At 35.4% G+C, this 17,203-nt stretch overlaps 1 protein-coding gene across 1 annotated transcript in view; it reads right to left on the reverse strand.

Moving 5' to 3' along the window:
* Window positions 1–914: 914 nt before the first annotated feature.
* TTK (TTK protein kinase) overlaps window positions 915–17,203 on the reverse strand; it is a 29,865-nt gene continuing 13,576 nt past the window's right edge. The window contains exons 7-23 of the mRNA XM_088162122.1: window positions 15,018–15,123; window positions 14,818–14,893; window positions 14,639–14,736; window positions 13,981–14,080; window positions 13,112–13,235; window positions 11,597–11,778; window positions 11,339–11,475; window positions 9,749–9,875; window positions 8,596–8,688; window positions 6,725–6,882; window positions 6,488–6,639; window positions 5,268–5,392; window positions 4,884–4,964; window positions 3,464–3,640; window positions 3,040–3,130; window positions 2,709–2,806; window positions 915–1,628 (exon numbers count right to left, since the gene is read on the reverse strand). Of these exons, the coding sequence (XP_088018248.1) occupies window positions 1,539–1,628; window positions 2,709–2,806; window positions 3,040–3,130; window positions 3,464–3,640; window positions 4,884–4,964; window positions 5,268–5,392; window positions 6,488–6,639; window positions 6,725–6,882; window positions 8,596–8,688; window positions 9,749–9,875; window positions 11,339–11,475; window positions 11,597–11,778; window positions 13,112–13,235; window positions 13,981–14,080; window positions 14,639–14,736; window positions 14,818–14,893; window positions 15,018–15,123 (2,015 nt within the window). The 3' untranslated portion in view covers window positions 915–1,538. The remainder of the gene's footprint in view (window positions 1,629–2,708; window positions 2,807–3,039; window positions 3,131–3,463; window positions 3,641–4,883; window positions 4,965–5,267; window positions 5,393–6,487; window positions 6,640–6,724; window positions 6,883–8,595; window positions 8,689–9,748; window positions 9,876–11,338; window positions 11,476–11,596; window positions 11,779–13,111; window positions 13,236–13,980; window positions 14,081–14,638; window positions 14,737–14,817; window positions 14,894–15,017; window positions 15,124–17,203) is intronic.

Genomic DNA, 17,203 nt, shown 5'->3' on the forward strand with positions numbered 1-17,203 from the left:
AAACTAGAAAAGCAAAATAGCAAGAGTTAATTGTAACATTAGAATAATTACAAAGATTTTTTTTCAAGATCTGAAATCTAGACAAGTACTTGGGAAACTTTTCAATTTATGAAAAAGCATTTCTGCAGAGTAAAGATTTTCTTCACAGGTTTTTTCTCTGAAGATGCTGATACTTCTTGTCCCCCCTCCAGAGAAAGTCAGTGTTTCAGTTTCCATACCATACCAGTCTCTACAACTGTTTAGAATATGAAATGTGCAGAACATTTTCAAAGTTGAAGCCAATGAAGAAAAAAATGTTAACCTCTGTATAACAAACTATAAACAAAAAGCGGAGAACAATGAGCATATGTATTCCTTATGCCTGAAATACCACAGAAATTCTGCAGCAGCAGAATTTAAGTCTTAAAATTTTTAAGTCTTTAAAAAAATGAGCAAGAACAAGACCATAATGGGGAACAAACCTTTTTCACTAGAAATAAAGAACAACTACTTCCATCCTGTCAGATGACTCATTGAGATTCCATACCCTGTTTTTTATAATGACAACAAGATCAACACCTAATCATTCCAGGTTTGCTCTTAGGAAGGAGATGTGCTGTTCTTGTGTGTGCTCCAACACCGGGGTGAGCACACATTCTCTGCCCCTGCTTCAGTCCTCCTCCTTCTCAGGAATAGTTCCCACTCCTGATCACTCTCCCTGTCTAATGTGGAGAATCACAGCTAACCAAAACATGTGAGGGCAGGTATGGATACACACTCGCACCAGAAATGTAATTCAGTTAAAACCTGACCAATCCAGTAACAGCCAAGTAAAGTCCACTTCTCTTAATATTCAGTGCATTTTAGAGAATGCTTTGTGAATCCTGAAGGATTTTCTACTATTTTGAATTTTGAAAAGCAAACTACACTTATAATACTATTTTTAATACAACAAGAGCCATTTTATTCATATCAGTTCAGAACAGTACTGATGATTCCATCATAACATTTAACCACAGGAACAGCTCAAAAACTGGTGATATTTACATGCATCTACCAATATTGTAACTGGTGGTTTATACAGTGTTCATTTCCTTGGCTATGGTCAAAACTGGACACGAGGTACTTGTTAGCAAAGAACAGAACAGCATAACACTCTGATCATGCCTTAGGAGGTGTTCCAAAAGATATTTCATGTTTTTCACAAACATCAGTTAATATTTTTTGGGAACTTTTTTATATTAGCTTCTCCTAAGGTCTCATCTTAAAAGCGTCTCATACAAGTTTTTGTACCAGACACTGTAGTGCTTTGTAAGTAATATAGACCATAATCACCAAGTAGCCATTGCTGTTGCTCAAGTCAAGCAGCATGCAAGGAGTGGAAGAGCCCACAGTGAAAAGCATTCAATTAAATTCTTTTTAATGACCTGCAGGTATTAACAGAAAAATACAAAGAACATATAAAAATGCAAACTTTATGCTGAGTGTCCTTTTAAAAGCTAGCAGCACAAAATAGTTTTTGAACAGACCAGACATGTTGCCTCCTGAATAGTAGTACATCAATTTTTTGTCCGTGGTTTTTGACTCCCAGGTTTTGCAAATGCTGATACATCAAGAGCTTTACCACTGTTGCACTGCTCATATAAAGTCTGAAAAGTAAAACACACAAGATATTCAGGTGAACACAGTTGTACTGCATATGGATTGCAACTATATAACAAACATTATCACCTGAAATAAATCATCACATACTGAAATATTCCATACCAAAATAGCTCTGTCAAATCAACAATAAAAACACACTTAAGATAACGTAGTTGTAGCAGTTGTAATGCAGTGCAATGCCCAGAAGAAAATACACATGCTGACTTAGCAGTATGGGCAAAGTTATAGAGCTTCACAAGTCAGGAGAGAACAAATGAGTGGCAGAGATCTAAAAATCAAGTTTACTCTATTAAATGTCTCCACTATGGAAACACCAGTATGGAAGGAGAGAGTTACTTGTGTACTCAGGGCATGCAAGCTTTACATGAGATACTCAAATACCCACAGCCACATCACCATTTTGTTCGAAGAATAACTACTTGTTCATCCTCATATTTAAAACAGATCAAGTGCATCTAGAAGTGTAAGCATAAACTCCTTTAGATGTAATATACACTGAATTGCTTTCCTCCACATGAAAGTAGCTTTGCCTTCTCAAGGTCTTATGCATATTTTACCACCATTGCTTCTTCTGAGACACAGGCAGAAAGAACAGAGTTGAAGATTTATCAAATTTCTCCTTTAGGCAATGAACAGAGGCTGCAATACTTCAACACACAGGAACTAATTTACACATTGCACTGCATTAACAGTTCAACAACTTTCAGGAAGCAGGAGCAGTTGCAGTGCAAAAGTGTGCACACGTTACAGATCAATCTAGATAAGAACTCTCACTATGGAGAAATTAAATTAGAAGACCCCTGCATAGGGGCAGCTTAAAAGCACAGCAAATCTACTGAGAGGTGGAAAAGAAAGAAAAAACTGAAAGAAAAGATTACTGGCATTTTCAACCCTTCCAATTCCGAAGAATGTATAGATTCTGCATGCTTGCAAATAAAAGCACTAAGATATGCAATGTTTTTCCAGCTATGCTAGTATTGTTTCAGCTTTCACTAGCTAACATTCTAATCTTTGTCTGCACAAGCACGTACTACTATACAAAAGAGAAAATACAATTTACTTACCCTCGCAGCTCTAGAAATAGAATTGGGAGAATTCAAGCCAACAAGCTGGCCAAGGATACGTTTCATTTCCTCCGTTGTTCCTTTTGCATTTGAGACACCTGCAGTTAATTTATAGTTATGCTGAGATTGTATACATTATCAGTGTAAAAATTGCCAGAACAGTGTGAAAGAGGTTTAAGAATGAAAATATTGAAGTGTTTTCTAAAGCAGATGTAGGCACCAAACAAAATTGAGTCATGCCAACAAGCTCCTAGTACATCTAAGAGTGAAGCATTTTTAAACTATAGTTAGAAATACTATTAAATAAAAATGCATTTTAAAATAAATGTACCTGTTTGACAATGACTTTGAATTTGAACATAGGGATGTACCAGCAACTCCGAAACAGAAATTCTTTCTTTAGGATTTCTTATTAAACAGCGCTGCAAATGAAAAAAGAGGGAGAATGTTTTGCCTATATATTATGAATTGTCCTAGGAATTAACAGTATTTACTTTGGATGTTGAACCAAAGGGCTTAAGTCAGACTGCTTTCAGTATTTACTTAGCTGGTTTTGAGCTGAAAAGAGACTTTAATATGAAAACTATATGAAGTAGCTCTACCTTCATTCTTCTTTTGGAATAAGGCCTGTTAACTAAAAGTAGCAGTGAGCATCTATTTGAGGAAAACTTCTCTCAAGCACATCTCATTCAGTTTTACAAAATACACTTGAAATAAAAGAAATTACCATTATTTAAATCAAAAGGAACAGTTACCTTCAGCACATCTTGAAGATCCTTCTCAGCAATATCTGGGAACCCTATTTCATAACTTGGATCAACAATAGCATGCATTTTATTGATGTGATTTGTTATATGCTGAAATGGAGTCCTTCCATATGTCATGCAGTACAAAATGCAGCCCAGTGACCACACATCACTTTTAGGACTTATCTAATATTAAAAAAAAAAATTTTGAAGATTACTCTCTACTTAAGAAACTGGCCCTTCAGTCAATTTATCATGCAATTGTACAGTTTTCATCGTATAAGAGATCTTTGTAACTATTACATAAAATCACCAAGGCAGCATACCATTACCTAGTAAGACAGAGATGTGGCTTCCTTCACTGATGCTCCATAAGAAAACTATTCTTATTAACTATTTTTGAAAGTCAATTTACTTGAAGAACTAATTTAAAACTAAAGTTATTCCTTAAGGCGAACTGCAGCATTCTAATTTCAGATTTAAAAATAAATACAAGTAAAAGCATACTAAATTATTTAAATCCAGGAAACAGTAAGAGACCACAGCTATGTCTCCATATTGGAAAACTACAGTTCAATTCCCCTGGGTTTAAAGGATTCAGATCCATGACACCCAGGCTATTCCTTGCAGGACAACTTTCCACTTCTCCTGTTGAAGCTGAAGCACTTTAAGAGAAGCACAGAGTGGAGGAGAGGAGAGAAATGGAGGCAGATGCATACAAAGAACCTGATTCCCAGCACAGTGGTTAGATTTTTGCTTAGATGAGCTGAACAAGTCTGTACTTTACATACGGTTTTAATTTAAAAGTATAAAACAAGGTAAAAAAAATATCATCCTTAAAAAAGAAATCCACTTACAAAATATTTTATTCTCTACTTAGAAAGACAAGATTGTATTTCATTACATAATTCTATTCAACTGTTAAAAAGTTAATCTTCATGTACATGCAAGTACATATGGATTTGAAATACTTTTCCACCAAACCATGTACCCCTCAGTTGAAGTTTGACTGCCAGTGTAAAAATGCTTTCCTTCAGTACTTTGCTCATCATTCACATTCCATTGCCCTGGTGATGTTATAACATTTTCTATAGTACACAATACTATGTAGTGTAGAAAAATTAATAGGATACACTGAACTCATACATGTGGCCCTAAAATGCTCAAGCCTATGCCTCTGTTTTACTTTGAATTTTACTCATTAATTGAGCACTTACATTTTTCTAGACACCATCTGCAAAATGATTTTAGGTAGTTAGGGAGATTAGGCTTAACTTTTCAACTCTGCACACCATCATCATGGCATAGCAAGTTTTCTTATGTTCAAGTTTCAGTGGAAGATTTTGAAAAAAAAATCAAATCTGAACATACATGATTTAATTACTTCCTTCTTAATATGAAGGGAATTGGAGGAAAAAGATCATACTACCTTAGAACGAGGCTTGCCATTTTCTCCATAGGAAGACCTATCTTCTATTGCTTCAGGTGGCATATAGTTCATTGTGCCAGCCTAGCCATAAAAATGAAAAAATATTTTAAGTAAAGCATGCATTAAATTTAATTAATGTAATAAAGCTTAGATTTCTGCCCCAAAATACTGGAAAGTATCTCAAAAGTTTGTATTAAGGCTGAAGGCTAATATTATTCTGTTCATTAAAAACATGTAAAAATCAATATACATTAATATTTATATACACATGTAAAACCATTCGGCATAAAATTTCAATAGTTATTGAGGTCATTATAATCAAAATTATCATCAGGTACTATAGCATTTCAAAAAATGAAAATTAGTTTTCCAAAAGTATTTCACCTGAGAATCTTTAATGATACTTGTCACATCTGGCTGCATTTGGTTTGCAATGCCAAAGTCAATTAGTTTTAACATTCCATCAACTATCAGAAAGTTTGCTGGTTTCAGATCACTGTGAATAATGCCTGTAAAAGAGTTTAAAGTAAAGCCAAATTACTATCATAAAGTTTAGAATTACTCAGTTCCCATAACTCTTGCACAGAGAGAAGGTGCAGATTGGCTTTATCTGAGTCTCTGCAGATTTCACAAAAGTGCTTCCATTTCTTCCTAAACAGTTAAGACTTGCACGAGTTGACAGTTACAATTACTACTTATTCAAATCTGTAGCTACCACAGAACAGCTCCAAGCAATTTGAGTTGCACAGTTAGTCTCAGCTTGTGACAGACCCTCCAGCTCTGTGTGCACATGGCCACAGTGAATTGCTGCTCTGGAGCAATTCAGTGGCCTGCCCATGCCTGTAGTTCTCTTTAATTAGCTAAGCGGGTGGTTAAAATAAAAAAAAATATATTGCTTAGTCTGATTAAAGGTACCATTCACTGGGGAGTATACACAACTGACTTCTCACAATCTCTACTTGCACAATTTAACATGAACTTTGGTTACTATCTACATAATCAATAAATTTATCTTGATATTTTACAGAACTCAATGTCTTTTTTCAAAACATCACACATATGTATGGACCCTGAATTTCAGTAGGTTTTGCTGTTTGAATGCTCTAGTCCTGAAAATAGGTGATGCTTTCTGCTGTATGTACTGGTCTTCATTATTATATGGGAAAAGATCCAAGTCTGCCCTCTCCTTTAAGCTATACAAACAGAATATAGACGCATACATTTTAATTATATAGGTAAGGATGAGAGGGAGGCCTGAAGAACTCCAACTAAGTGTTTCCACTTTTTCCTAAAATAAAGATAACTGCCATTAACATCAAAGCTACTTCTGGAGAGAATGAGTGGCTCAAATTTCAGTCTAACAGACAAAATATTTTCTGGCTGTTGAAAGAAAGCATAGCATTACATAAACAATGATATTTGTGAGATCCTTCTCTGGATCAAGAGTTACCTTTTTTCACTTCACTGCTTTTAAAAAAAAAATACAGTAAATACTCATCTTTGATGATCACAAAAATTACACCAACACTAAAAACAATATCACCTCCAAAACCATATTATCTGCCATATATCCTATACAAATACCTAGAATTATTTAAGAATACCATATTCATGGATTGTGTGAACAGCTTCCAGCATATTTTTCCAATAGCTTTTTCGCTCCAATGGATCCATCTTTTTTTTCTTTTTAAGCCAGCTATTGAGATCAATATTTCCACACTCCATTACCATGTAGATATGTTGATCAGTGATTTCACTAAAAATAAAATATGTACGTTAAAAGTGAAGGCAATATCTTTTTATAGAGAAATATTGATTAAATAAAGTCAGTATTTACTCACTAGCCATAAAGACGGATGATCTTATCACTATGTTGCTGCAGTTTACTCAAATGAGCAATTTCATTCTTATAGCTCTCAACAGTCTGTTGATCAGCTTCCTCTAAATTCACATATTTGACAGCATACAGCTGCTTCTTGTCATTCAGTACCTGAAACACCTGCAAAACAGTATCAGTTAATAACTTTATTCATCCCTAATTCTGATTTACTACAGTCCTTCATCTCAACTCACCCAGAATACCAAAGAAGTCTATCTTTTCAAAAGGAAGAAACAACACAAAGAAATTCATACAAGTCAGCATGGAAAAAAAAAAAAAAAAATCAAGAAAGAAGACACCAGTTACAAGAGAAACAACCCTCTTTCAGAAGCTATCTTGGTGCTACATTATATTTCATCAGGTGTAGTACATCATGAGTCTGCAGTGATCCTAAGACAGATTAGGAAATAACACACAGATACAGGTTTGATGTGTCCTCACACATTGATTTTGTCACACCAAAATCATTTGGACGCTAGATCACATGGCACATTAGAAGAAGAGGTTGAGAGCACAAAGCCTCTTTCAGTCTTAAGATGAGAAGACTGCAAGAAATCCTATTGCTGTCTTCAGCCATTTAAAGGGAAGGTGTGACAAACTCCTCTTGAGCCATCAAAATATGAGATGCAACAGACATAGCTAACAACAAGGAAAACTACAATTGGGTATTTTGATTTTCACACTGTCATAGTCCAACAGTAAAACTGCTTGTCCAGATAGGCTGTGAAATCTCCATCCTTGGCAATATTTAAACCCAAAAAAGCATGCATAACATGCTCTGTTTTGGCCTTGTTCTAAGCAGACTATGACAAAGTGACACACAGAGGTCCCTGCCACCCTACCTCATTCTACAACCATAACTGGGAACACAGGGAGCTCTTCTTTCTGGAGTTCCCTGCTGCCTGGAAGCTGTCTAATATTAGCCCAATTAACAAGAAGGATGTGAGGGAAGACCCAGGAAACTACAAACTTGTTAGCCAAACCTCAGTTGCTGGAAAAACTACAGTGAATATCCTACTGGTGCTACTAAAATGCAATGATCAGACACAGTCACCATGGATTCACAAAGGGAAAGACCTCTTTGAGTAATTAATTAAATTAGCTATCCTTAGGACACATCCTCCTAGAAGCTATGCTAAACCACATGGAGAACAGGGAAGTGATTTGAGAGAGCCAGCAATGCTTCAACACATACAAGTCTGACCAACCCAGTGGCCTTCTGTGAGAGACTACATCAGTGGACAAGGGAAGAGCTAGAGATGTCAGCTATCTGGGCTTCTGTAATGCCTTTGACATAGTCCCCCATAACATCCGGCTAAACTATATATGCTGCCAAGAAAGGAAGGAACTATAACAAACCCAAGAGACTTTGACAATATAATTTCCCAAGCTCCCAAGACCCTGCATTTCCATGTAAAAAGCAGCTTACTCAGCACTTCAGACATAGCTACAACTCTACTTCTCACTCAAGTTACAGAAGTAGTTAAGAGACGGTCTGGCTCCTTCAGGCTCTCAATCAACTTTACAAGTCACCCATTTCCCAACACTGCTTTAAACAACAGCCTGTCACATTAGGATGTACACAATGCAGCAAAACTCTTAACAGAAGAGCTGATTCTACCAGGAATTTTAATGCTTACTCTACCCTAGAAATTATCTTCAAGAGTAAAAAGTCTAACCATAGCACTAAACTAGAAAAGTTCTAGATTCCCTGGGTCAATCATTGTGTACATATTAACACTAGGCACTCATTAGATGATTTCAATGTGTATTTACAATAGAACTACTACTGTGTAATGACTGACTGCCTAAAAGGATAAAGGAGCACCTTACCTTACTTGAGCCTCCACTACCAATTTGCTTTAACACTGTATAAACTCTTCCATTGATGGCAAGGCATTCATGAGAAGGTATAGAACCTGGAACCTGTGTACACACAGAAAAGGTTAAGAAATAAATGTTGTTATGTGCAACAGAACTTAAGAGAGCTCTACATTTTATTAAGTTAAAATGCTTTGTCTTGCTCTTTCTGAAGAAAAAGTTGTTTAGAAGCAGTAAAGAAACTTCAAATGAAAGCTCAATCCCCCATATACTGATCATCACTTGGCACATGACTTCACTGAACTCCTGTAAAAGGTGCCAAAGCTCTTCATACTGGAAATCAAGGAAAGGATGTTCTTTAGTGATCTGGGAAGCCTTATTAGACATACCTCCCTGTTTACAAATAATGTCAGAAACTACATTATCCAAGAGACTTTCAGTCCCAGCACGAAACTTAAAGAGCTGTACTGAAATAATCAACTGTTTTATTTGAAGCTAATTACTAGCTAGAAGACTGCAGTAGTATGAAGCTGAAACAGCCTGCATTGCCCACATCTGCTACACCAAGCCACAGAAAGGCCTCAAGCTTGATTATTTATTAATACTTATCCTCTAAGAAGCTAAAACCTATCCCCTAGTTTTATCTACAAGTGGGAAAGGTTCCGACCTAAATGTGCAACACAGCTAAGTAACCCATTGTTACATTGTGTCAGGCCACAACAAATGTATCAAAATTTGTGAAATCGAACAAAAATGGAGTAGAAATGCAATCTTTTACCTCCCTCAAACTCACAGTTTTCAACACACACTGCTTGTCTTAATGGTACTATACTGTAGTGGGTAGTACCACTGCAAAAGCACTGCAGAACAAAAATAGAGGCTCTAGTTTTTTCCTCTCATTACGTAGGATCTGAAAAGGCTTACATTGCAGACATTAAGGCTCCAGCATTTTGACAAAATTGAACTGATTTTTCAACACCTGACTTATGTAATCTAAATTCAGACATACACATGAAGAAAGTTACTTTGGGAATAATAGACTACTTTCCATTACTCATCTAGAAAGATGAACAGTAACTTCAGATTAAAAAAATATATACACACATTTATTTACCTAAAGTTCCCAATTAAAATATGTACTGAAAAAATGACAGAAAATTATTACCTGCAAGCCAACTTGATTTTGAAATGGAGTTGCTGGAGTATGAGGTAAATAATAAGGGAACTGGCTGTAGGGAGTAGAAATTTGACATCCTGGTAGAAACTTGTCCTTTACAACTGGTGTGCTGAAACTAACAAGAAACATGAACAATATCTGCATTAGTTGTATTTTCTTAAGATAATTTTAACAAAGTTGAAATCTTCAGTGTTTCTTGAAAGTTAAACCCTATTGACTAGCAAGAGCCCAAGCCTTCATTCAATAATTATCATTAAGACCACTTCAACTTCTTAATTTAGAAATCCTTTTAGAAATACACTAGCAATATTAGCAATTATTTTTTAAACACACATTTGCTATCTTCAGACAATAGCTGGTACTTCCCAGGAGATGAAAAGTGGAAGAACTATAAAGCTAGAAGAGCTGACTATAAGAGAATTTGAGCCAGTTACTCTTCTCCAGCTTATTATTTATTCAAAAAATTTTTAGATGACCTATTTTTTAAGGTAAGCATAATGAGACAGACAACTTCAAGAACCCTCACTATTGTCTTGAGGGCTTTAGCTACACTGTGTATGAGCAGAAAGATCATGGATTTAAGAAAACTAAAGATTGCAAAAAATCCTATGGATTTTTTTATTTGTTCTCCTGATGTGTCTATCGCCTATTTAGTTATATTTCTGAACATACTTTATTTTTCTCCACTACCTATTTAGTATTATAAAACTAAATACTATTAGTATTCACAGAAACTAATGCCAAGATCAGAACTGGAAAAGAAGGTATAAAACTAGGATTTATTTGGTAGAGTAAAATCACAGAAGCAAAAATAAATAAATAAAAAGCCAACAAGTAGTCCAAAGCATGGCTTTCTTTGAATACAGAAAACACTCAGCAATTCTGCATATTTACCATGTACGTACAAACTAAGTAAGGAATTTAATCAAGGACTGCTATCAATTTCCTTCATGAAACGATGTGGTTCATGCCCTACATATATTCTGAATTCTACAGCAATATTCCTGTTGGTATATATACCAACAGGAACAGTGCTTACTCAGCATACAACCTTGGCCTGCCTATATGATTCAGCCTAGAGACTTATGAAAACAATAAGTAATCATATAATTAGAAAGATTTGCCAACACAGGCATAGGGGTTTATGCCTAATTTGAGGTAACATGGATAAACAAATACTACAATTTCCTAACACAGGTGCTTAATTCTGCAAGCCTCTGGATTTCTTGAAGCGCTTTTAAAAAACCTGACACTTGCATCATGGGAAATAAACTGATATATAGTTATCAATCTAAAAAGCCTGTCAACCACAAAATTTATCAAAAACCAAGTGTCATGTAGCAGGGAACAGTGAAAAAAAGTGAATGCTCTACTAAGGGCTTATTAATTTGATAGCAAACATTCAAAAGCTGAAAAGCTGCCCAAAAGGGCAAAGGTGCCTAAACGCAATCTGAATCTCAAAGTCACTTGACAGAAGCATTTGGAATGTTTGGTATCTGAACAGAAAAACTTAAGAAACCCCGTAAAAATCTGCTTAAGCCTTTCCAGAGATCAACTACCATCTTATAGTTGGCTTACCAGGCCATATAATCATTAGAAGTAGTGCTTGGGGTTCCATAAACATGTGATGGGCCACTTTTCTTACAAACAGCATCTGGTGGTGATAATTGTCTTGAAACAGGATGACCAGACTGTACAAGGTTCATTTGTTTTCCCTACAAAGGGCAAAGCAAGACATTTTAATCACACAAGGAGTTGCAATTAAGAACACAAATAATTTCTTCAGTGTGAGAAGGCTGCTGCTAGCACACATGTAACACATTTTTGTTACTTTACCTCTCCATAGTAGGTTTTCTGTGACACTTCTTGAGTCGGTTTTTTTTTCACAGCATTAACACAGTTTAGTTTAGTCTGCTCCAACTGCTTTCTATAGCTTTCACCAAAACTAGATTGTTGCTGTTGACTTTCCAGACTCCTGGGCTCTGGTATATTCAGCTCCAGATGCTCAACTTTGTTTTCTGGGAAAAAACAAAAAAACAAAAAACCAAAAACCACAGATTATTAAAATGATTCAATATTCTACACTTGAAAAGTTTCTAGAATAATTTTACCTCATTTTCTAGGTCAGACTAAACAAAGAGATGATTTATTGGAATTAGGCTTTAAAAGACATTAATGAAGTCCTCAGGCTCCATATTCAATTCAGTGTAGTAAAATGGCAACATTCTTCAAGATCTTAGGGTAATATGGTAACAGTAACAGAGATGCAACTGTTTCCTTCACCAACACACAAATTGAGAATACTGCTACAGCATCCCAGGATATTGAGCATACTCCAAATTAGAAGTGCCTTATCTGTGACAATAGGCAATCTATAATCCAATGTAATGACTGAAGGCCAGAGGCCTGAAGGGACTCAGCACTCTGTCTCCTGGCTCCTTTTGCACAGGTAGTAAAAGAGGGAAACGGTGGGATGTGGCAGTGCAGGCTGCAAAAAGCACAGCTTAAGAGTATACCTTCACAAGCTTGAAAGCTTTCTTTTCAAGTTACTAGAAAGCAGCAACCCATGCTGAGCAGCTTAGTGCAACTCAGCTGCTGAAGGACTGAACTACCTCAACCAGCATCTCACCTGGAAATGCAAATGAAGCACAAACAGGGAAAGTATGACCCAAAACACAAATTGTTCCCAGAGCAAGTCAGTGGGAAAATTTCACTAAGGAGACACTGAAGTTGAAAAAGCACAATTTTTCAACCAAAATATTTCTTTCCTACAATACATATGTACGTATACAATCCTAAATCCAACTTTTTTTTTTGCAATATTAGACATTTTCACCTAATTTTTTCAGCAGGATGAGAAAGCCACTTAGGGAACCATCTTTGGTTGGTTTGTCTCTGGTGATGAAACACTGAAGTAGCAAGTAACCATAGGAAGTTAATACATGCATTCCCTATTCCATGAAGTTGGTAAATAATTAGTAGCAACCTTCTAGATTTTGCTAGCCCTGAAATCCTTGCTATAAATCCAAATTGGTTACAACATTTTCAAGAAAGACACAACATAATGTAATCTCATGCCATCCCCATTTCTAGCCAACTTCACACAACAGTCAAAAATCCATGTATTGACAACCCAATAGCTAGTGAAGTATTTATTTCTGAAATACACCAAAACTGGCTGTTTTTAAAAGAACTTTAAGAATCATTCTCCAAAAGTATGTTAATTATGTAGTAATTTCTGGGTTTTGAAAAAATTCTATTTAGCAATGCGTTTTGAAAAAATAATACAGAGCAGCACATTTTCAATGCTTATTCTATTTCAAACTATTCAGACAGGACATTAATAGTTACCTTTGCTTTTCGTCAGAAGACTTGCATCCACTTTGGTTTTGAGAGTTACAGTTGAATTGGTAGCTGTTTCTGAGCTGCCCTCATCCAACATCTGCAACTGTAAAGCTGTTTTTCCTTGTAAGGACTAAAGAACATAAAAAGAATCTTAAAAAAGAATCAAAGGAAAACTAAAGACTAGTATACAAAAGACATTTCCTTAAGATAATTAAACAACAGGTGCACTGCAAAGCAAACATGCTCCAGGGAACTGTGCAGGTTACACAGACAAGTATTACTGATGCTGTTTTTAAAAACATCAACATTCTGAACTTCTATAATGCCGTTTCTATAATAAAGGCCTAAATGCTTCCTATTCTGGAATTTTCTTTTAGGGCACAGGGAGATGGGACATGAAAAATCTAAGACATTTAGTAGAACACTACAATAGTAACGTAAGACATTTGTTTTTTGATGAAAACAAATCTCTATAAAAATCTGTAGTTTATGGCTCCATAAGAGCACTTGAACTTAGTTGAATGGACTTCATTAGATAGGGTACTTCCCATGGTAAAATTCATGACTACAGCTGAAAGAGTCCTATAGTCAAGTTGAAATCTGTTTATCCCCTCTTCAAAAATCATATTCCTAACACTACTCCCATTGCTCCCATGAGATGTACTGTTCAGAGAAAGCTCTTATTTAATGTCCTCTTATGCATAACAATTTTCAAGTTTAAAAGCCACAATGAACATTTCTATCCACAAATGATTACTTAAAAGGGAAACCCTACATTGTTTTTTTTCTTGAACTGAAAAAGGTGTTGTAATCTTTCTTAATAATATCATAGGATAGCTAGAATTCCTTTAATGTATTTAAAAAATTTAAGTTACCTGCAAATCTCCCAGGCTGTACGAATCACGCCCACAAGATTTGAGTTCTGATGGTGGAAAAGGTGCAACAAAGGCTGTTTGTCTGGAGCTGGATATTTGCCTGTTGAAGTAACATTCTTAATTACATCACATGCCAACACTGTCAATAGCCCTTTTTGTGAATGAGATGAAAAAAGTAGTTGTGACTACTTTTGTAGTAGTCACACACTGCTTAAAGTAGTGAAGACTTTTTGCTAGAAGCTGCAAATATGGAGAAAAGCAGGTCCACTCAGACCGCAAAGTGGGAAACAACACAAAGAACTCCTAGAAAATGAGGATTTAAAAATACTTTGAAAGTTGCAAGACTGCCTTAGTTCTTTTCTTAAAAACTGGACTATATAAACAAAGATTATTTCCACTTAAATTTCCTTTTTTTTTGAGCTTACTGATCAGCCAGAACATGCTCTCTCCATCTTTACATGCTTTCTTTCATACAGAGAATCTACATAGTAAGATGCGAAGTAGATTACTGCAGTACCTGTTCCAACCACGAGTATTTGTTTCTATCCTTCAGGTCAAAATCTCACATTAACATCTGACATTTTCACTATCCAACAGAAGTACCAGCGAAAAGGAATATTAAAATCTGTTGTGCTGCAGGTAAACCCAGTAACCATACCTCTTTGTAACACTGGCAGTGAGTGGGACATCTGAATCTTCCATGTCATCACCATCATCAGATACTAGGGTAACAGGAATCCTCCCAAATGGGCAAATCTTAGAGCAAATTCAAAGTTATCAGGTGTGTAAAACAGAAGAATGTGCTTAAGATTTTAAAGAAAATGTTATATGTTTTACCTGGTTAGATTTGTTTAGTGGTCTCAATGGATTGTAGTAATTAACTAGAGCACCCAGTTCCTGTGACTTCTCTTCCCTAAAAGAAAAAACAAACTCAAACAAAAAAATCCACAAAAAAACCCACACAACACTGCAGTGTATGTGTTTGGTTTTGGTTTAAATGATGTTATAAGACATGAAATCAGAAATTAATACATTACCTAAATAAAGATCTGGTAACAGAAGAATTTTCACTAGAATCACTCTTTTTTAAGCTTTTGTGATTTCCACTTATATTCTGAAGTCCAGACTCCTGTGTATTTGATACTGTAGGGAAAATAGTTAGAATCATTCAGATCACATCAGACAAATTCAACTAAGTTATTCTAAGCAGTCAATGGGGTTAAATTAAACCAGCTGATTTCACTGATAGCAAATTTGAGAGTGATCATATTAGTTGTGTGAGGTCAGGGAGTATCAAGGCAGGCAATTGTAAAATCCCACTCACCAGCCCCATCCTAATCCAGAAGATAATAATCTTGCTCGATTATTGAAGGTTTAGCATTAGTTTTATGAAGTTGTACATTAATCTTAGAACTAAATAAACTTAATAAACTTTGTGAAAGTGTAGATTTCAGATATACTTTATGGTAAACACAAACAGAAATCAAGTTGTTTGAAAAGTCATTCTAGAACCTCAAATCCACAAATAGCATTCTGAACTGTCTATCTTCTACATTATTTTTCCCTACAGGTGAAGGGAAGGTCATTTCTCAGAGACAAACAAACCACAAGAACTCAGAATACAGTTATGAAAATGTATCAACACCTAAATGAACACACATCCATGTTACAACACAGTTTAATTCTTCATTTCAGGAACAATGTGGAGTACAAGCTATTTTAAGCACCTTCAGATAAACAATCTCTTGAACTCAGTTACTTTGCTGACAACCCTTTTTTAAATTTATAAATTAATTAAAATCTGATTGTTTTGATTAAGATCTCTTCAATGCTACAAGACTTTTTTTTAAAAAAAAGATAGACACCAAAGAACATATTTAAGAAAAAATTCAAAGGCAACACAAGCCAGGTTGAATGGTGCTTTAAGCAACTTGGTCTAGTGGAAGGTGTTCTTGCTCCATAGCAGAGGACTGGAATTAGTTGGTTTGCAGTGTCCCTTCCAATCCAAACCATTCAAAGATACTAACTAAGATATTATATAATATTATCTTCTACATCACATAGGCCTTGTGTTTCATCAATATAGGAAACAAGATTCATGGCTAACCACAGCCTTCCAAGAAATCACAATTTAAGGACTTTTTTTATATAGCACTTATCTTCATATTTTTAATTTGTATCACCTCATTAAAATGGATTTTACTTTTTGTGTGAATTCTTCCACACCCCTCTCCTACTTTCAGCCAGAAGTCAGACTTCTGGTAGATGAACAGCGCAGTATTGGCTATTTCTAGTACTTAATGTTTTATAAACTATTTATGCCAATAGAGCTACTCATTTAAATAAAACAAGTGTCTTAATGTACAGTGCAGTTTTATTACTAACTCAGGACCATCACCATCTCACAAATGTATCCCATGCTTTGTTTTTCCCCAAACAAAGTTGTTGTTTTTTTTTTTTTACCACCAAGCTGGCCACTGGACTCACATCCAGCTGGTGATTTACAATACTTTAATTCCTTCACAGACAAAGACAGCCTGTCTGCTTCTCATGATACTCCTGACCACACAGTTGGACCCCATGACCTAAGGCTCCCTTCCACACAAAACGATTCTAAAACAGTTCTGCAACCTACATTTCTTAAATACTAAACTACCTTTTCCCAACTAAACGTGTTTGATTGCACTGGCATATCCAATACTTTAGATTGCTGTGCATGAATGAAAGAAGAAAAAGGAATTAGACCAAAGCTTTCTAGACTTGGTGCATGGGTTATATTTGCATCACAACACTAACTGCATATAACTGTCAAAAGCATTCTATACAATCTCTTGAAGCTGTAAGCAAATGTGTTTACAAATACAGTACTCATATTTTCAAATAAAAAACTTTCAAAAACAGCTCTTCAAATGATAATACAAAAAAGAAATTACCTAAAACCCAATACAATAGTCTCTGTTGGTCCACAGGACCATACAAATTCACTTAAAGCCAAATTCAGTGATTCAGGCCACATATGTCCCAGAGTTTGAGATATTTCAAGTCTGGTGTTACTTACCTTTTAAACTTTAATATTTAAATAACTGAATTAATAGTTAGCATTTTTCAAATTTTCTAATTACAAACTCACATATATGAAAAAAAAAAAAATAAAAATCAATGAGCCCCAAAGTTCACTGCTTCCTAACTGGTAGACCGGGTTTTGCCATGCATTCTTACAGGT

The sequence above is a fragment of the Sturnus vulgaris genome, chromosome 3 (assembly GCF_052056855.1).
Source record: "Sturnus vulgaris isolate bStuVul1 chromosome 3, bStuVul1.hap1, whole genome shotgun sequence".
NCBI classification, from domain to species: domain Eukaryota; kingdom Metazoa; phylum Chordata; class Aves; order Passeriformes; family Sturnidae; genus Sturnus; species Sturnus vulgaris.